We start from the raw sequence: 23,060 nt of genomic DNA, 5'->3' as shown, positions 1-23,060 counted from the left end.
CCCACACATCGAAGGCCAATTCACGCACGAACACACAAAGTCCGGTCAGATGCGTGCAATTATCCGCAAGGATTCTCGTGGATTCTCGTTCCCGAAGTTTCGGTAGGCAACAGAACAATAAGCCAAAGCCTCGCCGCTGCGGTGCATACAGCTTTGGACCCATCAATCATACGATGGGATTCTTGTTGTCGTTGTGGTATCGTTGCTTTGAAATCCGTGGCTTCATGCTAACAAATACTAAACCTTGAGTTAGCGTCAATAGCGTCTCGTCATTCATATTTTATTAAAGACGAAATCTAACCATCAGAAGCTATACATTATTTGAAGTTACATCGTGTGAAAAGTTGGCTTTGAAAGCTTCCTTAATGTGACAGCTAATTCGCATTGAGTTGTAGGAGTGGTGGTGATGCCGCGCGGTCTGGCTGCGGCATACAGTAGTCCGTAAGCTAAAAGCAGTGCAAGCGGGGTGTCCCGAAAGGCGTAGTCCCAATCCACGGCCTTGCCCGTAGTTGTCATCCACGACTCACGACGCAGTATTGTGCCACGCGAGCTAAGTGGCCAACGTAGGGTACAGACCAGGTCCCTGCATGAAGCTGCAACGAAATTGGAGATTGGGGACTCTGTGTTCTGGATTCTAGAGTGGAGACAACCACCCGCTGTTCGGACTATAAGGGGTAAGCACTAGCAATTCGAGAGGCTATCGCATTTCAGGCATACTAAGCGATTGAAGATCATAAGATAATCACACCCATTCCACTCCTCCCCCTGATATACCTTAGATAACGAGACGTACCCTAATTGGAACGTAAGATATGTCTTGTGAAAACTCATTTGAAAGAAAAAAAGGATCTCGGGTTTTCCATACCCATTGCTTTCTATAGACCGTATTGAATGTCGAGCGTGTAAGTTCAAGTTTCTTACGACGACGAACTTTGCCATTCGAGTTTTTCGGAAGTTTCGTGTTTTGTATTTTTTCAATATTTCGACTCCAGCGCTTTCAATGTTAATTCTCCGGCTACCGAGGGGTAGCCGTGCCACGCACTCTTAGCTCCTTCCTTGCCAATTAACGGCCCGATTGTTTTGAGGATGCACTCTCGATGCGCTCTTTGATCGTCCGACCCATCCCATCAACACAACCATGATTACCCTCAATGAACGCTTGACGCACAAACGGACCGAAGCCTTGGGAATAAGCTCGGCTACTAAAGAAGGAATGATGATGCGATCAGGCAAGCTGCGCACAGCAGGTGAGAAACAGCATGAAGCCAAGCTCCTCCGAGTACGTCGCCCGAGTTCCCTCGTTGGATCCTGGACACCGCTCGGACCAAAGGGCCCGTATGATACAGAGCAATTGCGGCAGCAATCTGCTCGGACAAAGCATCGTGCACTGCGCGGTTCAGGACTACCGCGACGATGATGTTTGTGGTCAGGAGCAGAAGGGCGTACTGCCGGATGACCCCGTGGCTGTGTGGTTGGGGTGTTGAGAGCGTTGCTGAAGGTCGGAAGAAAAAGTTGATAGCTGCTGTTGTCTCGATGACAAGATGAAGGACGAAGGCAAACCTCATTAGAGATTCCATTTTGCTCAATGGACTTGGGATCAGCGGGGTTGACAAGGCGCTGTGAATACCATACCATTGGTTTGGTTGGTGGAGGAGTATTCAGAACCAAGCAATGCTGTAGATGCGGAGGGGGAAAAAAGCAGAGTGCATTATTGTGGATTGTTGCTCCTCGGATAGATTACCTTAACCGTGCGCACTAAGGTGGCTCGTTCCTTCCTAGAACAAGCTAAGTGCGTAGGGCGATTGAATTCGGACACTGCCACACCCGGGTAAAAAAGCCCGCACACCCTAACCAAATGGAGACTACTGCATTGCCCCCAGCAGAATTACCTACATTATTGAATGATTCTCTATCTAACAGCCAGTCAATTTGACCGTTAATCTTAGGGTGTACGGGCTTTTTTGCTACCCGGGTGACTGCATGCCAAGATTACTTTTGTGTTTTGCCAACTTGTTTGATCGTTACGGATACGAGAACTTCGATACACTCTGATGTAAAGTACAGCAATACCTACTCGTAGTCATAGCGTGAGTGAGACATACCGGAATTCCTTATTTAACGGAAGTTTCCAGTGGCTTCTGATGCAATCCCATACTGACAACAGAATCCTGAGCTGTCACGGCTTCCGTTGGATTCTCCAAGAAACCCTGGGTGCATCTCATTGAGATAGCTACACGAATATTTACTATTGTGTTTAGACATCATTGGCTGGGAGGTGTGTTGGGAGAGTCAAGATTATAGGCTGGGCAGGACACTAGCACTAGCTCCGTCCCAAGCTTAGTCAGCATTTAGCACCCCCACGACCCCCCAGAGGAAACTTAGCGTAAGCCCAGGACGCCTTATTTATCGTCTCAATTAAACAGAGTTTCAACGGCGCTGCCGTCACGGGAGGTACGGTATCGCTGTAACGTGGCACCGGACATGGCCTCGTTTAGGGCTGACTTTCTGCCCGGAAGCTCCCGTAAGATAGCGGAGTGACAATTACCTTAGCACCACCCTAGTTCCGGGGCCAGCATCGTGTATGGGAGGACCAACAACAGGGATTATCTACGGGGAACCAGACGGCTCGTGCACTTACTCTATTGTTGCGCTGATAGGTTGTCATCTCGGCTGTGAAGTGTCGAGCCCCAGCCCTGCTCTCTGTAGGCTGCCTCGTAAGGTAGCGATCCTTGAAGAGATCTCCAAAGAGCGCACGAGTTACCTCTTGTAGGAGTAGTGAGCCCCAGATTAGACTGGAGCTGGAGCCAATATCCAATTCTGAAGCACTTTCAAGCGCATCTGCATCATCCAGGCAACCCTTCAGCCGGGGCATTATACGAGATCTCGACCTAGAGTCTTGGCGTTCGGGACTTTTTTTGCCCCGCCTGCCACATCCTGCGGGTAGTGCTTACCCATACCGGGGGCAGATTGTTCCTACCCTAGGCCTACTCTACAACACAACCTAATATAAGCTATAAAATGCTTCCACCATTCACTGAGATATAATAAGCATAGGATGCATCTCATCCTCACCGGCGCCACAGGCCTGGTAGGCTCTGCCTGCCTCCACCAGATGCTTACCAACAACCTGGTCACCACGGTGTCGATCCTCAGCCGTCGACCTGTCCCGATGGCTGAAGGTCATCCCAAAGTCAAAACCATACTACATACCGACTTCAACCAGTACCCAACTGAGGTCCTGAATCAGCTCAAAGGTGCCACGGGCTGTGTCTGGGCCTTGGGCGTTAGCGTCAATGATGTGAGCAAGGAGTAGGTGCATGACTCTCCTACGATCCTGACGGATCGACATTGGGCGCATGCTGATGACGACCTCTACACCGTAGGTTTTACGAAGAGATTGTGGTATCATACCCACTCGCTGCCGCTAAAGCGTTCGCCTCGCTGTCAGAGTCTTTCAATTTCGTCTACGTCTCGGGTAATAATGATGACCTATCTCGTGCATCGTCCAAGCTCCCGAAATCCTCCATCCATTCAGACTTGTTGTCCCTGCTTACTGACGCGCATCCTTTCTAACAGGCGAAGGCGCCACTACGACACCCGGACGTTTTACGCCCTTCTTTGGTAGAGTCAAAGGCCGCATCGAAGCTCAATTACAAGCACTTAGCACCGAGCCGGCATATGCGAGCTTGAAAGTCTATTCCCTCCGTCCCGCTGGGGTGGATCCAAAGTTCCATGAGGAGATTCACGGATGGATTCCGAAGCTGAAGCCAGCGGGTAAAGCTGTTGGGTACCCCATCGTGTTCACAATTTTGAGAACTGTCAATCCTGGTTTCATTAGTCCGACCAGAGAGCTCGGGAACGTGCTGGTTGACTTGGCCATGAACGACGGGAAGCCGCTGAGCGGCGCGGGGGTACTTGCGGATGGTCGGACGATATCGAATCTTGGTATGAGGAGGTTAGCAGGTCTTTAAGGTTGGTCAGTTTGGAATGGAACTCCTGGGAGTACGTGGACTAAAGGATAGACCCAAGGCTGTGCTCGGATCAGAATCTTCGCGTCAGCTTAACGGCTTATCTTGGGGGTTCCGTCGTCAGCAAATCGTAAGAAAATGATATTGCAGGAACAGGCCTCCCGTAGGTAATACATGTTTGCTGGTCATCTTCTCCAATAAGAATCAGTATTGGGGCGCTCTTCTACAGCCACATTCATTGTGATACAAACACCTTTCAAGAAAGAGATTGATCTGGTGATGAATTAGGGAGTCTTCATTCTACTTCGGCGGAACTTTGCGCCGTACTCCTCCTCCTTCGGCCGAACTTTGCACCGTTTACTTCTTTAAGAGCCCGACTGAGCCCGACTGCGCAAACATAAAGAAAGCGCAGGTGCGAAGCCTCGGCATGACGTAGCAACCTTCACCATCTTCTTTTGCTTGACGAACTTTAGAATCACACTGCGTTGATCTAGTTCGAAGTTTAGACAGAACGATTGCACAATCCAGAACATTGACAATGAGCCAGATCAGCCAACTTTTCCCGCCTGCTCCCAAGTTCACGGAGAAAGACCTTGCAGACCAGGCAGGCAAGGTGCGAGACTCATCTCCTTCATATCCATCATCACCGTGGCCGTCGTCCCGCCAGCCGCAAATCCGTCACACTGACAGCTCTACAGGTCTTTCTCGTAACTGGCGGCGCCGCAGGCATCGGCTTGGAGCTCGCAAAGATCCTCTACGCGCACAATGCGAAAGTATGGATCGCAGCTCGCTCGGAACAGAAAGCCTCCAAGGCCATAGCGTCCATCGAAGCCAGCTTCCCCAAAAGCAAAGGCGAGCTGGTTTTCCTACATCTCGACCTCAATGACTTGATGGTGGTAAAAAAATCCGCCGAGACATTCCTCGCCCAAGAAACTCGGCTCGATGTGTTGTGGAACAATGCCGGCGTGATGATCCCCCCGCAAGGCTCGAAAACGAAACAGAATTACGAGGCCCAGCTTGGAACCAACTGTCTCAGCCCTTTCCTTTTCACAAAACTTCTGACACCTCTCCTGGTTGAGACTGCCAAAACGGCGCCGCGAGGAAGCGTCAGAGTGGTTTGGCTGGGGTCGTCGGCTGCAGAAATGATGTCGCCTAAGGGAGGAGGGGTTGACATGACGAATCTCGATTACAAAGAGGATAAATCAGCTTGGTACAAGTATGGTGTCAGCAAAGCCGGCAACGTGCTGTACAGCAAGGAACTCGCCAAGCGGCACCAAGCCGACGGTGTCCTCAGCGTGGTATGTGCAAGACGTCGTTTGTCTGCGGGCTCGTCAAGGCTTACCGGTGACCCGTGCAGGCTCTGAACCCAGGCTATCTGAAAACGGAGCTCCAGCGCCACATGTCCGGCGTCGGAGCTTCCATCTTCAACCTCTTCCTCCACCCTCCCATGTATGGCGCCTACACCGAACTTTTTGCCGGATTGTCCCCCAAGGTTACGCTTAAAAATTCGGGCGCATGGAGTACGTCTAAGGTCCATTTTGCCCTGTGCCATGCTGACATGGCGATTTTTAGTCATCCCCTGGGGCCGCTTCAGTAGTATACGGAAGGATATCGAGGCCGCCGGAAAGTCTAAAAGCGAAGGCGGGACGGGACGTGCGGCGGAATTCTGGGCGTGGAGCGAGAAACAGGTCCAACCGTACCTGTGACGCCGACTTCTCCGTGTTTCCGGTGGTGGTCAAAGATTTGAGACACCTGAAGCGGGTGTTTAGATCACAAGGAGGATTTTTGCTTGCAGTTCGCTTTGACCGGTCTACAGCAAGACCGTGCATGCCGCACTTTTTTTCCCTCAAGCAGATCCAAAGTTTTAGAAAAAGAACAAATTTTAATCTTCCGCTAAGACATCCTACTACCATGTCGCCAGGACCTGGCTCGGAGAGCGCGAGATCAACCGCCGCAAAAATCGCACATCATATCCTCCCCCACCCTCTGTACCCCCAACACCCATGAACTCGATCACAAAAATGTCCAGTCTAACAGCCGCTCTCCGCAGCCAAGACTACAGATCACAAGCTGAAGCTTTGAGTGTATGTCTCGTCCTTACCAGACGGTCGACCTGCTTCACATCCCACCCTCAACACGACTGACTTCGCGCCCCTGACGTATGGTAAATTTTTGTGCCGGTAGGGTATGGAGAGTACTCGAACCATGTCCTAGATGGTAGCGCAGATATGCACCGACTCAAGGACACTCATAACGTAGAATGACCGCTTTGTTTTGCGGACGTGATGCATGTACTGTTGTTGGGGGTATTTAGTTCGTATTAGGTTCGATTCCTAATGGCGCTGGTACAATGGTGTTGCGGTGCTTTTGTTTTCTTGTACACCCCCATTTGATATATCGACATCCCCACTCACATCCGGGTGCTTTTTCCGGGTCGATCGGGCTGGGCGTCGTCTCGAGTGCGCCAAATACGATGGTCTTGCTACCTACAGTGTGCGTCGCTCGTGAACAGGATTCTCCCCCCATTCCTGTACACACTCGCTCCTACAATCCTCGGGTGCGCTGGATGTTAAACAGACTAGCCCTTTCGCGGGGGGGACGAAGGTAATTGTGGACAGTAGATACTCGTGTCGACCCGGGAAGTGCCCCTAAGAATACAGATTGGAGCGAGTCGGGTCTGACACCCATCGTACCCGGAAGCTATTCCCGGACACGGTGGGCGGTGTCGATGTGTCAAAAAGGGGTGTACACGTATCACTTGCCATATTCGGTGCAATTCCTCCCTCGCAGAACGGCGTCGGCGGTGAGTAGTGCCGTCAGCGGTGCAAAATCGCACCGTATGACTCCTCTTCTAAGCCGACCCCAAGGGCCAACCCTGCAGCCGCTCGTATGCAGATTCCCTTGGCATGCCAATCAGCAGACGTGTCAACACAAGCCTCGAGGCTACAAGGGACGCTAAGCACGCACGTAGAAAGCGATAAATTTCAGGAGGAATCCTTCTTGAAACAAGGAGGGGGTCGCAGAGCTGGCCCGAGATGGAAGAGTAGTAAGCGCAAATGAGTCAGACAATTGGTACGAAAGGGGCAGGGATCCCGAGCTTGGAAAATAGAGTAGCGCGCCCGACTGAGCCCGACTGAGCCCGACTTGCGAGGACTACAAATGGAGGAGTACCTAGAAGAGTTCTGACAAGTGGTGTCGTGAGCATGATCCCGAGTCCGCTGATTCCATTATCAGGGACTGTGTATGTTTGTTTGACTGACAAATGGCGGTCAAGTCCAACAGATTTTTGAAGAGGGTGGATGGGCAAGGTAAGTAAGATGAGGTGAGATTCTCTAGGCCACTGGATGTTTTCGCCAAGACACTAGTGAGGTAGTACACCTGTCAGAAAAGAGTGCCAAGCGTACCTACGCCTTTTAGGTCCCGAACCTTATTATATCCAATTGTCCCTCCGACCCGCATGGAGCTAGCTGTGAAAGGCTAGATTCCGCTCTTCGGGCAAACTCTGCGGAGTCGGTTCGATAGTTCGTCCGAGTCAGCCTGCAACAAGCTGGCACACACTGTAGGCAGGTTCCTTTCAATATTCTAGACGCTCGTTGACTGTCGTTCTACTCATTTTGCTCTTCATACTTTTTCTTCTTCTTTCATTTTGACGGTTGAAGAAAAAGAAATCCCTTTGCCCGCCCGTTGGCTCGACTCTCCCTCCGTTGTCAGACCTGCTTCAGCACAGCCTGTGGAATATCCACGGAAATGGAGACATCGGCGGGCTCAGAGATAACCAAGCAAGAGACGGTGGGCCCAGAAAATATAGAAGAAATGACTGAGCCATTGGGAAAACTGAACTCGAATTCAGAAGAGATAGAGAAATTCAAGCCAGGATGGCGGCTTCTATCTGCCTTCACTTCAATCGCCATTGTCAATCTGGCCTGCGCTTTAGATGCCACCATCGTTTCGGTAGCCTTACCGGTAAGCCTTATCGTCTGATCATGTGATCAATCAACCATCGTAACCGTCCTACCTGTTAACCATTTCCAAAGGTCATCACCGTCGCCCTCAAAGGCAATGCAATTGAAGCCTTCTGGGCCGGAACCTCATTTCTGCTGACCTCCACCGTCTGGCAGCCTAACTTCGTCGCTTTCTCCCACCTATGGGGTCGTCGCCCCCTCCTTCTCGTAGCCCTTACCTTCTTCACTGTCGGCTCCATTGTCTGCGCGGTGTCGAAGAACTTCACCATGATGCTTGTTGGCCGTTCCATCCAAGGTACCGGCGGGGGAGGTATCATCGCTCTCACGGAAATCCTCATCACGGACATGGTGCCCCTCCGCGAGCGAGGCAACTACTTTGCTCTCATCAGTATCGTCTGGGCCATCGGTAGCGTGTCCGGTCCTCTGATTGGAGGTGCCCTCGCCCAAGCAGGTGCCTGGCGCTGGATCTTTTATCTCAATTTGCCCATCGTGGCTATCGGCTTTGCCGGCATCATTGCCTTTCTCAAACTCGAGAGTCGGAAACGTACTCTGAAACAAAAGCTTCGCGAAATCGACTACGTCGGCTCTGTCATCTTCCTCGGCTCTTCAACATCCTTTCTCATAGCGATCACTTGGGGCGGCGTCATGTACGCCTGGTCAAGTTGGCACACCCTCGTTCCCATTATAATCGGCTTGTTCGGCCTCTCAGTCTTTGTCATTTGGGAAGCCAAGCTTGCGACCCACACGCTCCTCCCTCTCGGAATTTTCAAAAACAAAGACACCAACATCGCCTACTTCCTCACCTTCATCCACGGAATCATCCTATGGTCTATCCTCTATTACATGCCTCTCTTCTTCGAAGGCGCGCAAGATTTCACCCCAGTCCTTGCCGGCGTCTCTGCGCTCCCGCAATCTCTGACGGTCGTCCCTTGCGCCATGATCGTCGGCGTTGTCGCTGCCAAAACGGGTCACTACCGCTGGGCGCTCTGGGTCGGCTGGGTCTTGGCCACCATGGGCTCCGGCCTGCTCTACATCCTCTCCCCCTCGACGACCATCCCAGCCTGGGTCTTCCTCATGCTCGTCTCCGGCATCGGAATCGGCCTACTCTTCCCCGCCATGGCCCTCGCCATCCAAGCCTCCGCCCCGCCAAAAGACATCGCCATCGCTGCAGCCATGTTCACCTTCTTCCGCTGTTTCGGCCAAACCATCGGTGTCGCCATCGGTGGGGTCGTCTTCCAGAACCGCATGGCCGCAAATTTGGCGAGCTACCCTTCCCTATCAGGCTCTGCCACGTCGTACAGTGTCGACGTGGTGTCGCTGATCCGCCAGATCAACGCCATGCCGAACTCAGATCCGCGGAAAGCGATCCTCAGACTTGCCTTGTCGCATAGCATTCGCCCCATCTGGGCGCTCATGTGTGGATTGGCGGGCCTTGCCCTCTTCACTACGATCTTCATCAAGCATTATGATCTGAACCAAAAGCTAAGCACGGAGCAAGGCTTCGACGAGCAGAAGAAGCAAAAGATCAAGGAGACGGGCGGAGATCCTGAACTAGCCGCCGCCGACGCGCTACCTGGTGCTGTGGTCGGTGTTGAGAAGGATACAGGTGCGTTCAATCAGGATGTCTCGAACGATACTTCCAGTGCGGTCAGGACGGGTGAAACAGACGTCGCCGCCGACGACATAACCCCGGTTGAGACGGCGGAATTGAAGAAATAGCCAATCGATCATGAGGAGCAAGGATATTCAACTAGCTTCGATTCCATGTCACTAGCATCTCATTGCCCTAAATCCCCGTGGTGTGTTGGACATATCTATTTTTTTTAAATAATGCATCCAGAGAGTATAAAGGCGTAAGAGATACTATTATAGACATGGATATCCCTCCACATATACCTCCCACACTATCAATTCATTCAAACTTCAATTCGCGTCATGCCCAACCCCGCCCCCACCCAAGAACACACAACAAAGACGCAACACAAGTATCCCCTTCCACCCCACCCACCCACCTACCCACCCATATATCCCACGTAGATAGAAAAGCCAAATGCTCATATCCAGCCATCGGGTTTCCTTTCCAGCCTCTCCTCTCTTCTCTTCTCCCCCACCATTCTCCCCCACCAGCAACAACAACAACAAGCATCCCCCACACCTCACCCCACCATCCCCCAACCCAAACCTCCACCACCGACCCCATCCAGCCAACCGCAATCCCGACCCCGCACCCCCCGACCACCCTTGACACATACACACCCCAACAACAGGACCGGACCCGCGATGCGAGACTTCCAATATGGATATACGTAAAGACTTTACTCTCCGTAACGAAAAGGAAAGGAAAGGAAAGGAAAGGAAAGGAAGGGCTTGAGTAAGTGAACAAGTGAACAAGCGAGCAAGCGAGTGCCCGCCCAAAAGCCTCCTCCCACCAGCGCCCTCTTCGCGCGGAGTCGGGCCAACTACCGATTCTAAACCCCGTTTATCTGCCTCCACGTGAGCCACCTCCGTACCGGGGAGATGATGATCGATACGGTGGAGACGTACGTATATATTGGTGAAGATGTAGCGGGTAGGATGATCATGTTGATCGCGATGACGGTGTTTGATGGATAGTGATTCATAGTAGAGAATTCCACCGGAGTGGGTAGAGATAGAAAGATAGAAAGGAGCGGGAAAATGAATGCATGAATGAATGAATGGATGAATGAATGGATGGATGGATCAATGGATCAATGAATCAATGCATGAATGAATGAATGGATGAATGGTTCGGACTCTCAGTCTAGATATCGTGTCTATATATTCCAGACGCCTATCTAATACCGACTCCCTTACAACAGATCCACGCAGAAGCAGCGATGAAGTCCGAACAGACAGAAAAAGTGGATCGAGGAAATGAAACGAGCCAGTCTCGTGATGCACAGCACGGGGGGCCGGGATGGCTCCGTGCTGAAAGCGTATCAAGAGACCTCGCTAGCGCCAACGAGTAGATAGCCACAGTAGGTAAAAATAAGGCGCGCGGACGCGCTTTGAAGGTGTAAATAAATCATCCGTCATCAGCAGCCTACTGTCTAGCCTGGAATTTCTCCTTCAACTTCGCCGCCGCCTGTTCGCCCAGATGGGTGATGCTGTTCGAATTCACCACCTCGAGGACCGTGAACTCGGCCCCGACCTTCTGCCGGAACCAGTTGCGCAACTCGATACTGACGAGCGAGTCGACGCCTAAGCTCGCGAGCGGCACGTCCATGGATGGTTCCTCGTCGCTGCGCATCATGAAGCCGAATAGCGTGGTGCCCGCCTCCTTGGCTAGGTATTCGATTGAAGGAGCGAGGTCCAGGAGTGCGGGGTTTTTGCTCGCGTCGCGGAGGAATTGCTTGAGGCCTTCATCGTTGCCGGAGGAAGCCGCGCTGGTGGCGCTGAGGGATTCGAGGTTGCGGTATACGGCCATACGCGGGTCTTTCTTCCAGATGGTGCGATTGTTTGGTGCGGAGAGAGGGAGAGTGGAGCGGACGCCGATGGCGACCTGGCTTGGGTTGACGTAACGGGCCGTCTTCATTGGAGAAGATTGAGGGGCAGGAAGCGAGCGATCGATCATGAGTTGGAGGGAATCGAGGAGATCTTGCTCATGGAGCGTGTGTAGGGAGGTGGCGCGAAGTGCTTCGAGGATGCCGCTGTTTTGACTCAGGTATCCCACGTCCTCCATGGCACCGATGTCAAGGACTGACGCGGGAAGGCCAAGTGAGTGACGGTATTGTACAAAGGCATCGAGGAAGGTGTTGCCAGCTGCGTAGTTTGCTTGGCCCCATTGCCCACCTACTCCGGAGACAGAGCTGAAGAGGAAGAAGAAATCGAGTGATTGCTTCTGCGCGAGTAGTGCTTCGTGCAGATTCCATGTGCCCTGTACTTTTGGCAGAAGAGCGGTTTGCCATTGTTCGAAGGTCATCTCACCCAATGCAGCGTCCTGGGAAGAAACGTCAGGTCAAAAGCAAATTGAAAAGCTACGAAAAGAATTACTCACACTGAGGACCATGGAAGCTTGGAGTACTCCTGCGATAGGTTTTGCAGCCGATGAAATGACCCTTTTGACGTCTGACAGATTGGAAACACTACCAGAGAATGTCTGGACCGAACATCCAAGGGCCGCTAATTCCTTGATGTAAGGGTCCTCACTGGTCACAGAGCCGGCAGACCGTGAAAAGAAGATTAGATGTCTAGCGCCTCTCTCGACCATCCAGGATGCGATAGACCGACCCAGACCGCCGAGACCCCCAATGGACAGGTACGACACATCGGGACGAAGGACTAGCTCTTTTGGATCTGCGGTTGCCTCCAGCTCCATGGGGTCTTTGGGGAAGGTGACCACAATTTTCCCGATATGTTGACCTTTTTGCATGTAACGCATGGCATCCTCGATGTGAGCAGCCTCGAATTCTTTCATGGGCGTGATAGGCTTGATGTAGCCCTGCTCATAAAACTCCATTGCCCGACGAAGAAGGCTATCAACTGTTAGCAACACACAGTAGAGCGATAGAAAGAGCGTAGCTTACTCATGTATAGCATTGGGCCGGTAAAAGCAAATCTGGGACAGATCAAGACCGATAAACGATCGGTTGTTCTCGAATAGGTTCATTGCCAAATTTCCGTTTCCAATGAAGTCTCGTTTGCCAATTTCGACCATCGTTCCGAAGTCAGCAACACACTTCCACGATGAGTGTAGTAGTTCGCCGGAAAGTGAGTTAAGGACCACATTTACTCCTTTGCCGCCGGTTTCCCTAAGCACATCTCGCAAGAAGCTTGTGTCTCGCGAATTGAAGATGCGGTTCCGGGGTATATTAAAGTTTTGCATAAGGAAATCAACCTTTTCTTGGTTGCCCACAGTACAAAAGATCTGCAAGAAGCGGCGTTAGTACCTATTCGAGAGAATAGTGAAGTCGGTCGCTTACTTCAGCTCCTATCATCTTTGCTATTTGAACAGCAGCTATACCAACGCCACCGCAAGCAGAGTGAATGAGGACAGTCTGGATAAGGTTTTAGCATGAACGATATCCCTATAATCAGCATGTGACATACCTGTCCTTTGGACAGCTTCGCGCAGTCCATCAAGCCGGCGATGACTGTACCGTAAACGAGAGGAATCGTAGCTGCTTCGACGAAGCTGAGGCTGTCTGACATCTTTGCGCAAAAGAGTTCGCTCATGGACCAAGTAGTCGAAAAGGATCCATCGGTACAGCAGAGGACTCGATCGCCTACTTTGAGATGCTTGACCTCAGGCCCAACCCTCTTGACCTGAAAATGTGGTGTCAGCATTCCAGTCGCAAGATATGAGACCTTCGAGCCGTATGATATGATTCAAGAAGTATCTGAACATGGAAAGATGTTGCTCGGAAAGCACTTACAACTCCACAACTCTCACATCCGAGTCCACGACCCACCAGATCTACAATTCCCATTGACATCAAGACGTCCTTTGATAAAAGTCAGCTACTTCGTGTACACACACAAACTTACACAGAGCAAAGATGCACTGACCTTGAAGTTTAGTCCGACCGCCCGGGTTTCTATTTCGACAAAGTCGCCTTTCAGATCGAAGGGCTCTTGTTGTCTCCAAGCAAGTGTGTGCAAGATGCCCGGCCTACCAATCTCCAATTTCCTAGGATAAGAGTGGTGCTTCGCGGACAGGAGTTCTTTCGATACTGATACCCAATGGTATCTACCAACTTGGACTCTTCCATCCGAGAAGGCATATTCGAGGACAGGATCATTGTCTTGGTCGCGAACGCGGTGCTGGAACTCTTGTAGGACATCAGCGGTAGCTTTGCATGCAGCTGCGTCATCGAAACTTTCTAGCTCGAGAGTTGCGAAATCCATCAAAAACTCCGTGCGAATTGTTCGAGCCATGCCGAGGATCAAGGAGTAGTTGGGGTCACGGCAACCGTTCTGGGCTGCTTCGGTCACCCAAAGTACTCCGGCGCCTTGAATATGAGAGACGAAGCTCTTAAAGGTGCTGAAACTTTCTTCTGTCGCAGAGTAGAGGAAAGGTGCTTCAGTGTCGAGGAGAGAAACAATATCTTGTCCGGGCTTGGGGACTTGATCCAACGTACAGAAATCTAGCTCAAAAGATCTCTCGCGAAGTTGCTGTATTATTCCTCGAGAATGCTGCGACGACTCGCCTCTGGACAAGATGGTGATCCGTTTTGACTTTTCCTCCCGGGCTGGCATGGCAATGATGTTGTTAAGAAGATGTCCATCATACGCAACTGCATCGACTCCTCCAAAGCCAGCGCTCTTGAGCTCCTTGTCCCACCTCTCAGGATTGACATATGGCTCTAGTGGTCGGTCATCGTCCTCACCAAGCCACCATCCAGGGAGAACGCCCATCACATAGTTGATCCACCTCGTCGAGGGGTCCAATTCCTGGAGGAAGAGGCGACCGTGGGGATGAAGGAGCTTCCGCACATTCGACAGAGTTTCACTGAGCTTTGGGGTGGCGTGGAGGACGTTGGTCGCCACGATTAGATCGAAGGACTCGGGTTCGAACCCCTGCTGGATTGGGTCCTGTGAAACGTCCAAGATGGCGTAGTCAAGTCCTTGGACATCTTTGAAACGCTCTTTTGCTGCCACAAAGAAACCGGCGGAAATATCGGTGTACTTATACGAGCCGAACATCCTCTCCCCATAAGCGGATTTGAGGTGTGGTATGATGGTACTGGTTGTGCCGCCCGTACCGGCTCCGATCTCGAGGATCTTCATATCCGGTTTGTAATGACCTAGAAGTTCGAAGAAATCTGTGTAATCCCACAATTGCATGAAGTCGTATACTTTCGTCAGTATATCGTCTTCCATCAGTATATCCAGCGGATCCGTGGTGCCAAGAAAGATGTCCCTGGAGTGCTTCGAGATTCGGTGGATTGCGGTCGCGACAGCTGCGGCCTCTGTATCTAGCGATTGAGCAAGGAGATTTTCAATCATATTTGTTCGCTGCGTACTATCCAATCCTGCTATCATTGCGCAGTCATCGATGTTTGGATATTGACCCCCAATAGCCATCTCTCGTCTTGTATCGAGCCAAGCGCGAAACTTGTCAAGATGTGGATGAGTAGTCTGCACACCCTGTAGTTGAACAATCGACTCGATCATACAAGCCAAGGCAAGCTTTTCGACTAGAAGGTGGCATTTCGTGATGTCTTTGGCAGGTCGCATGAGTTGGGTTGCGTCTAGTAGGTTCACATCGCTCTTCCACTCCAACTCAACAGCGGCATGGGGATCATCATTCTGACCCTCATTATTGTCGCCAAGCGGAGTCATCTTGAGACCTTTCAAGTTCATCACGAGCTCACCCGCGGATACACCTACTAGGTTTCCTGCTAGAGTCCCCGTGGGGGAAGACTCTGCCTCCGCTTGAATAGCGATACTCTCCTTTGCAGGCTTGATGTAAAACTCTTCGATGTGTGTGGGTATTGATAACTTGGTGAACAGGCGGCCGACTCCGTTGAAGGCTGCACAACTGAACAGTTGGAAAGAGCTGTCGAGAGTGGCTGGGTGGAGTTGATATGGAGTTTCCTTCTCTCCGAGGCTGTCGTTCAGTGTGGCCACAGCTTTTCGTTCTGACACGTGTGCACTGATCTCTGACAGGCCGCGGAATCTTGGACCATAATTGAGGCCAAATCTGGCCATGACACGATACCAAGTGCTCGTCGGAACCTTGCGCTGACAGGGCTCTATAGTGGGTACCGGCAACTTGAATTCAGCTCCTCCTCTGACTTGACCAACGCAATGCTTGATCCATGTTGTACCGTTTAACGAGGCAATCGAAAATTCGTACCATTCGGAATCGAGCGTAGTAGTAAGGCGAGCCTTACGGAGATGTGTTTGAACTTCAACGGGTTTGCCTTCGTTCATGATAAGCGCCGATATGAAGTCGACGGCTCTGACAGTATAATCTTCCAAGTCAGTGAGTTGCCTAATAGCCTCACCGATCATAGCAATGTAACCAGCAGCTGGAAGTAAGATGTCCTGAGCAATTTCGTGGTCTTGAATCCAAGGAACGTTATCAAGACGTAACATGTTCCTCCAAGTCGGATCGACCTCAGAGGTTTCAACAAGGCGAGCACCTAGGAGGTCATGGTGAGGAAACTTCCGCAGCCGCCACTCCTTCGACAAACGGCTCTCGTACCAATATTGGCCATCGTAATTCCATGGATAAGTCGGGAGATCGGTAAGAAACTCGCCAGGGGGGTTGACGGAATCAAAGTTGACATCAACATTGCTGATCCACAGTTCTCCAGCGGTCTTCAGCAAAGACGTCAGCGCATCTTCGTTCCGAACCAAAGTCGAGACGTAGTGCGCATCCTTCGCCTCTTTCCTGATTATCTGCCTGATCGGCCCTGCAAGAGCCGAGTGAGGTCCGATTTCCAAAAAGGCCAGCGGTTGTGAAAGTGATCCGATTATGGCGCTGACAGCCGAGAGGAAAAGAACAGGAGAAGTCAGATTCTGTACCCAGTAGGAAGTTGAGAGGATTTCGCCGTTCTTCAACAGGCCTCCTGTAACGGACGAATAGAATGGTACAGTTGGTTCTTTTGCGTGGATGGCTTTGCCCAAAAGTGTTCGATATTTGGCCTCGACCGTTTTCATGTGATCTGTGCATTAAGAACATCAGCCGCTGTTTGGGAAACGATGAGGAGAAGATTTGACATAGTACAAAGCATCTGGGTACTTACGAGAGTGATAAGCGCATTCGACGTGCAGGGCCCGAACGAGCACTTCGGGCCGGTCTTCTTGAATAGTTGCCATGATTTGCTCGAGAGTGTCAATATCACCTGTCAGTGTGGTACTGCTCTGGCTGTTTTCGCAGCCGATGATAACGCCCGTGCGAAGATATTGTGTGACCTGATCGCGACCAAGACCGATAGCAGCCATCCCACCCCGGTGAATCTTCCCAAGACCCAACGTTGCCAGTCCACGATAGTAAGCAACAAGAATGGCTTCTTCTGCTGTGAGAACGCCGCTTGCATATGCAGCGCCGATTTCTCCGGAAGAATGACCGACCACACCTGCCGGCTTGATGTCCCATTTCGTCATGAGATCTACCAAAGCGACTTGAATTGCAGTACAGCAAGGCTGAGAAAGTTCAGCCTCGGAGAGGCGGCTCCGTGACTTTGGTTTTAGAATTTCATCTACATTGATTAGTCAAGAGTAGGCTAAGCGCGGGCGTGTGCGAAGCTCTTACCTTCCAAGGTCCATTGTGGGGGCTCGGGCAAGGACGAAAGTACTTTGTCTAGCCCTCTGATAGAGTCACTAAACGAGCGCTCTTTCGAAAAGAGCTCTCTACCCATTTGCGCCCATTGGGCGCCCTGTCCAGTGAAAGCGAAAACCAGATTTGGGGTCTCTGTAGGTTTGTTTATTCGTGACGGCTCCAAAGGACTGTCTTCCGATGCGATACAGAACGCACGATGTGAGAGCGGTTGGCGTTTAGTGCTGAGGGTGTAGCTCATGTCATTCAAGGAGTCGGTATGAGAGCCTAGATATGATGCGTGGTTGTCCACCAAACGGCGTAGAGACTCGGGGTGTGTCGCGGAGAATACGAGAAGGTTGGGTCTTTCTTCGCTCACATCAACTGGCGGAGCCGGTCGATCAAGTCCATGAGCAGCTGCAGACTCAAGCAACACCTACACAAGACTTCAGGACTGTTCCAGGCTACCTTTGGAAATGACTTACGTGTGCATTAGCTCCACCAATGCCAAATGAGTTCACCCCCACTCTCTCAGCTCGGTCTGCGGGCCATGGCGTAGCGTGGATGGGAACCTTCAGTTTTCCTTGCTCCCAAGGGACTTCAAACAAGAGTCAGCTTTCGTAAACGAAAACAGATCCGTATTTTACTTACTGTTTGGATTAGGCTTCTTGAAGTTGATGTTAGGAGGAATCGTTTTGTGCTCTAGGGCCAAAACCATCTTGATGACACTAGACATCCCTGATGCACCTTCAGAATGGCCGAGGTTCGGTTTGACCTAATCAGTCAGCCTCTGCAGCGTTTCTCACAGGTTTGACAACATTACCGAGCCAATGTAGATACCATGCTCGCCGAAAACGTTGGCGACAGCGCTTGTCTCAATAGGATCTCCAATCTGTGTATTGCGCCATCAGCATCTCTGGACGAGAAGTATTTAGGTTCATTCGAGTATGGAAAGTCTCTCACGTACCTTGGTACCAGTCCCATGACACTCGATCATAGCCGTTTTTGAGAGGTCAGTGATACCAGCAAGTTGATGGCCTCTGCGGATTAGGGTCTCGTGGGCTTCCGTACTTGGGCTTGTTATACCCACCGTCTTCCCATCGTTGTTGACGCAAGTCGACCTGATCACAGCGCGAATGGTATCTCCATCGCGTACAGCGTCGCTCAACTTCTTGATGTACAGGGCAGAAACTGCCTCACCCCGAGCATAGCCATCGGCATTAGCATCGAACGACTTACATGACCCAGTTGGGGATATGACACCCTGCTCAGTCATTGCTATCGTCATGCGTGGTGTTATAATGATGTTGGTACCACCGACTATGGCTGATTTGCAGTCCCCGTTGTACAAAGCTTGACACGCTTCATGAAGACCGGTCAAAGAGGAGGAACAAGCGGTCCGAATGGTCATACTAGAACATGCTATCAGCTCACTTTCGTTAAGCCGTCGAGTTCTTGGCGTACCTCGGACCCTTGAAGTCGAACTCATATGACACTCGGTTCGCGGTAATATAGTCACCGTAACCGATTAGGCGATACATGTGGTGGTTTTGCACGTCTTTCGAGTCCATGTCAATCCAGTCCTCTCCAAAGACACCTACGTAACAGCCGATGTTCTTCCCCCGCCAGTTCCTTTCCCCAGCGTTCTCCAGACATTCGTACACGACCTCCAAGATCAATCTTTGCTGTGGATCCATAGCCTCCGCTTCGTGCTTCGTCATTGACCAGAAGGAGGCATCAATGTGAGCCAGATCTAGATCCTCCAGGAAGTATCCATACTGTGTGCCGACATGGCCCGCTTTACCCGGTTTGTACCAGGCATCGATATTGTAGCGATCGGCTGGCACACGGCATTGGCCATTCCTTTTATTGACGAGGAGATCCCAGAAACCCTCGGCATCGTGAACACCACCGGGAAGTCGCATGGCCATGCCAACAATTGCCACCGGCTCGACAACATGATTGGAAGCACCATTCGAAAGCCCGTTTGGCTCGAAAGAGGATGCAGGTTCGGAATGTCCGTTCGTGGTGCCATTCGTGGTGCCATTCATGTGGGCATCAACACCATTGGAGGAAGCGTTGGAGAAGCCATTGGCATGCCCGTTAGGCTCTTGAATGATTCCTGGAGACATACTAGGAAAAAGGGGACGGGAACGAGTGGGAGCAAGGCGGGGCAAGTCAATGATTGTTGAATATCAAGAGAATATGCTGTGATAGGGTAAAGGACAGGCGAAGAAGAAGGAGATACAACGTAAAGTTAAGGGAGGCCTACGACGGAGATTCAATGGCTCGGAACGGTACAAGAGCATCTGATGCGCTCCTGCCTTGAAGCATGAAGCGAGCACGATAAGCATAATTGTGGTAAGCCGCAGTGAAAGGGCAAACCCGACTACAGCAATTGCGGAGAGGTTAGTGGTGTACAGGTTGGAGGATTGGACGGTTGGAAGGTTGGGTGGGTGAATGGGTGGTATGACTGGCAGATATCGCAATATAGAATAGTGCATGCTGTGATTACATCCGCTGTAGGTGATTCTCACGTAAGAAGGTATGAGGGTGGCTGAGTCGTTATCTAGACCCGACTGTGAGATATACGTGGTACTGTTGCGATAAATTTGACAATTGTATGAGGAGTAAGACAGCCTGTCTCGGTGTGGATGGCTTCAAGACAATCAATCAGGCAACGTTGCGGCGTGAGCGAAAGGGATGGATAGGCTTCTCTACCAACGATATCAGGCAAATGGAAATTGTTGGGGGTGCGCCTTCCGAATCCCGCCCACTGCCGGGAAGAGTGCTAGTTGGCCAGAGCCTGATGGAAAGTTTAGCCTGAAGTTTCAGCTGGAAACTTCCATTAGCTGGAAATTTTAGCTTTTCTTTTCTAGCTTGTACTCGGTAATTTATTCATTTTAAATACATAAGTCGTCCCTTGCATCTACGGTCTACCATGAATCTTACTCTGTTAACGCCACAAATGGGAAAGAGACCCTACAAGTAGAAGACAGCCAAAGAAACGTGCTTACATGCTTACGGTCTCACGGGTCTATAGCCCTACAGGCTTACGGGCTAACAGGCTTACCGGGTCTACAAGTTTACAGGCGTACAGGCGTACAGACTTACAGCTTTACAGGCTTGCGGGCATGCCCTGTCAGTTCAACCCGCCGCAGTTCAACGAAAAGATAGCCGCTGTGCCACTACAACGTTGCGCCCGGACGGGCTGCGACCGGAATGTAGTTGCGGATTGGACAACGTGTTCACAGGAATGCCATTCATCGACATTCGGTCTATGGTCGACGTGGCATCCGTCTAGAAGGTTAAAAAGTGAAGTTAGGTCCGGGTTCCTGCTGTCATCAAGACCCTACTTCTATTCCTATCGCCCCATTCTCATACTTTATCGTTCCTGCATCCGCTTATCCATGCTCGGCACCTTACGGGGATTTCTTATCCAACAGTGAATTCTATCTGCAGTCAGGTCCGGGATCGACGCTGCATCCGTGCAGAATTGAAGTCAGGTCTGTGACTCATGGTGCGATCTAGACCCCCAGTTCTTCTCGTATCCTCCCATTCTCATACTCTACCGTTTCTCCAAACGCTGATCCATGATCGCCACCTGCCCAAGCGTTTCATCGGTTCCTTAATGCTCAGCCAAGGCTATGAACCTATTCGATAAAAGCTCGAAGCCGCAACAAGGCCGTTCACTTAGCCACCTAGATCCTCTTCACTCATTCTTCTTTTTCAAGTCTGTCCCAGAACTTGTGCTGGTATCAACTACCTAATTCTGTAAACAAGCATTTTATATTCAGAGTTATCTTCTGTCTACTACTTCACTGCACCTTTTATCACCAATCACAATGGCGGCAGCTGAAGTTTCCACTGCCAATGGCGGTATCGCTCCTCAGCTCACATTCGAACCTCGTGATTCCTATCAGCTACCCTTGGTAGGACCAAACATGGATACCAAACAAGACTACAGTGTTACTGTCCACGAAGATGTATCTACGACACCCGTTTCCACCACGCCGTCCAAGGAGACTCCAGGTCTATATATCACTGGCTTAGGGTCTCAATACCCGCCTTTCCAATTTCCCCCGGACAAGCTGGAAGGTTTCGTAAAGAGGTGGTATGACCTTGAAACTCCAGGGTAAGTAGAACTGGAAAACTAAAACGCACAAATAAGCACTGACATGACCCCAAATCTAGGATCAAGAAGCTCTTGACCATCAACCAAACCACTATGATCCAGAGTCGATCAACCATCAAAGCATACGAAGATCCATTCTGGAGCCGCTCAGTGGCACCGTCGATCTCCGAGCTAGACAGATTCTTTCGCAAGGCAGGTGTCGATCTGACTGTTCAAGCATGCAAGAAAGCCATGCGTGAATCCGGCAGCAAACCCAGCGACATCACCCACATTGTGGCAGTGACATGCACCAACGCCGGCAACCCCGGCTTCGACCTCTTGGTGGCCCAGAAACTCGGTCTGAAGCCGGAAACCGACAGGACGCTACTGCACGGCGTTGGGTGTGCCGGTGGACTCTCGGCGATGCGTGCTGCGTCGGCTATGGCTCAATCGGCCTCGGTGCGCGGCCGCCCGGCGAGAATCTTGGTGTTCGCGTGCGAGATCTGCAGCATCAATGTGCGATGCGATCTCGAAGAAGTTGTGGAACATCCCGATGAGACCAAAATTTCGCCCGTCCTCTTCTCCGACGGCGCCGCATCTTTTGTCCTCAGCAACGAGCTCACACCCGGAGCCAAAGACAAGGCAGTCTACTCGTTGGTCAACTGGGAGACCCGGACCATGCCCGGCACAGCCAAAGAATTGGAGTTCATGGCCGATCCCTTCGGATTCCGAGCCACCCTGACAAAGGAGGTCCCGCACCTGGCCCTCAAAGCCATCACCCCCATGTTCGAGCAGTTGCTGCCTTTCCTCCCCACCGACAGCCAGCTCGCGACCAGCGGCAAACCGGTGGAAGCGAAAGACTTCGATTGGGCGTTGCATCCCGGCGGGATCGCCATCTTGAACGGTGCCCAGCAAAAAATGCAACTCCACGACGACCAGCTGCGCGCGTCCTTTGACGTTTACAAGAACCACGGCAATTCGTCCAGCCCGACCGTGTTGGTCGTGCTCGACCAGTTGCGGAAGATGGGCGAGGGCCGAGAGAACGTCATGGCTTGCAGCTTCGGACCCGGGATGACGATTGAAATGTTCATGTTGAAGCGTTGCCGTCACGATGTGGAGGAATGATGAGATTCTCCAAGAAAGCCGCGGGGTCTGTGGCTTCGGATCTTCCGATGGTCCTGTCGTTCGTTACCTCTTTGACTTCCAATCCTTTCAGAATGAAATGCATGTACGAGTCGAATCTAGATGATGTGAGAACTGGGATGGGGACCTTTCCGTCTGCTTTTTAGCTGGAATAGATCGTGTAAAGAGTGAGCTAGAACAGATCATATGAATACAATCGTGTTGGAGTTTTCAAAAGGGCCGAGAGTACAAAATATCGAATCCACCTCGATTGTACGACTCCATAAAGCAAGCAGTCACCTTTACACATAAACCCCTCTACGCCATCACTAATACCCACAGCCATTTTGCCAAATCCTTCGCATCAAATCTGTCGAGCAATTGCAGTGTAAACTACATGACCCGTGAGAGCAAAGACTGACGATTCTTCCCGCACTGTGAAAACCCAACCCTTTCCCTATAGTATAGATCAACTCTAGCATACTTTACCCACGACGCAAAATCAGTGCAACCCCACGATCTCTCAGTCACTTCCGTAAACGTGATCAAAGCCAACCGTTTTATGTTGTACACAGCGAAGACGAAGCTACGAACCTGAAACCAGAATACTCTGCAAACAGACACTGCACATTTTCGATTCCCTTCCTCATCTACGGACATGATAC

General features: G+C 51.2%; 6 protein-coding genes across 6 annotated transcripts; 5 read left to right on the top strand and 1 right to left on the bottom strand.

Moving 5' to 3' along the window:
- Nucleotides 1–1,138: 1,138 nt before the first annotated feature.
- HO133_003445 (uncharacterized protein) lies at nucleotides 1,139–1,484 on the top strand (the record flags this gene model as incomplete). Its single annotated transcript, XM_037294367.1, has 2 exons — nucleotides 1,139–1,279; nucleotides 1,347–1,484. The coding sequence occupies 2 exons, from the start codon at nucleotides 1,139–1,141 to the stop codon at nucleotides 1,482–1,484; spliced, it is 279 nt and encodes a 92-aa protein (XP_037149748.1).
- A 1,571-nt stretch (nucleotides 1,485–3,055) lies between these two features.
- HO133_003444 (uncharacterized protein) lies at nucleotides 3,056–3,971 on the top strand (the record flags this gene model as incomplete). Its single annotated transcript, XM_037294366.1, has 3 exons — nucleotides 3,056–3,309; nucleotides 3,384–3,475; nucleotides 3,577–3,971. 3 exons carry the CDS (start codon nucleotides 3,056–3,058, stop codon nucleotides 3,969–3,971), a joined length of 741 nt encoding a protein of 246 aa, XP_037149747.1.
- Nucleotides 3,972–4,506: 535 nt separating this feature from the next.
- On the top strand, nucleotides 4,507–5,674 carry HO133_003443 (uncharacterized protein; the record flags this gene model as incomplete). Its single annotated transcript, XM_037294365.1, has 4 exons — nucleotides 4,507–4,581; nucleotides 4,667–5,266; nucleotides 5,326–5,488; nucleotides 5,541–5,674. 4 exons carry the CDS (start codon nucleotides 4,507–4,509, stop codon nucleotides 5,672–5,674), a joined length of 972 nt encoding a protein of 323 aa, XP_037149746.1.
- Nucleotides 5,675–7,715: 2,041 nt separating this feature from the next.
- HO133_003442 (uncharacterized protein) lies at nucleotides 7,716–9,649 on the top strand (the record flags this gene model as incomplete). The annotated part of the gene is made up of 2 exons (XM_037294364.1): nucleotides 7,716–7,931; nucleotides 8,003–9,649. 2 exons carry the CDS (start codon nucleotides 7,716–7,718, stop codon nucleotides 9,647–9,649), a joined length of 1,863 nt encoding a protein of 620 aa, XP_037149745.1.
- A 1,345-nt stretch (nucleotides 9,650–10,994) lies between these two features.
- On the bottom strand, nucleotides 10,995–19,291 carry HO133_003441 (uncharacterized protein; the record flags this gene model as incomplete). Its single annotated transcript, XM_037294363.1, has 14 exons — nucleotides 10,995–11,891; nucleotides 11,949–12,426; nucleotides 12,478–12,818; nucleotides 12,874–12,948; nucleotides 13,001–13,216; nucleotides 13,363–13,395; nucleotides 13,460–16,566; nucleotides 16,648–17,103; nucleotides 17,157–17,595; nucleotides 17,645–17,757; nucleotides 17,811–17,934; nucleotides 17,983–18,051; nucleotides 18,127–18,571; nucleotides 18,624–19,291. The coding sequence occupies 14 exons, from the start codon at nucleotides 19,289–19,291 to the stop codon at nucleotides 10,995–10,997; spliced, it is 7,461 nt and encodes a 2,486-aa protein (XP_037149744.1).
- Nucleotides 19,292–21,004: 1,713 nt separating this feature from the next.
- On the top strand, nucleotides 21,005–22,398 carry HO133_003440 (uncharacterized protein; the record flags this gene model as incomplete). The annotated part of the gene is made up of 2 exons (XM_037294362.1): nucleotides 21,005–21,294; nucleotides 21,354–22,398. 2 exons carry the CDS (start codon nucleotides 21,005–21,007, stop codon nucleotides 22,396–22,398), a joined length of 1,335 nt encoding a protein of 444 aa, XP_037149743.1.
- Nucleotides 22,399–23,060: the final 662 nt, after the last annotated feature.

Source organism: Letharia lupina, assembly GCF_014066315.1.
Source record: "Letharia lupina isolate WasteWater1 chromosome Unknown contig_17, whole genome shotgun sequence".
In the NCBI taxonomy this organism is placed as follows: domain Eukaryota; kingdom Fungi; phylum Ascomycota; class Lecanoromycetes; order Lecanorales; family Parmeliaceae; genus Letharia; species Letharia lupina.
Note: the sequence above shows the minus strand (reverse complement) of the source record. Positions and strands in the feature narration are given on the sequence as shown.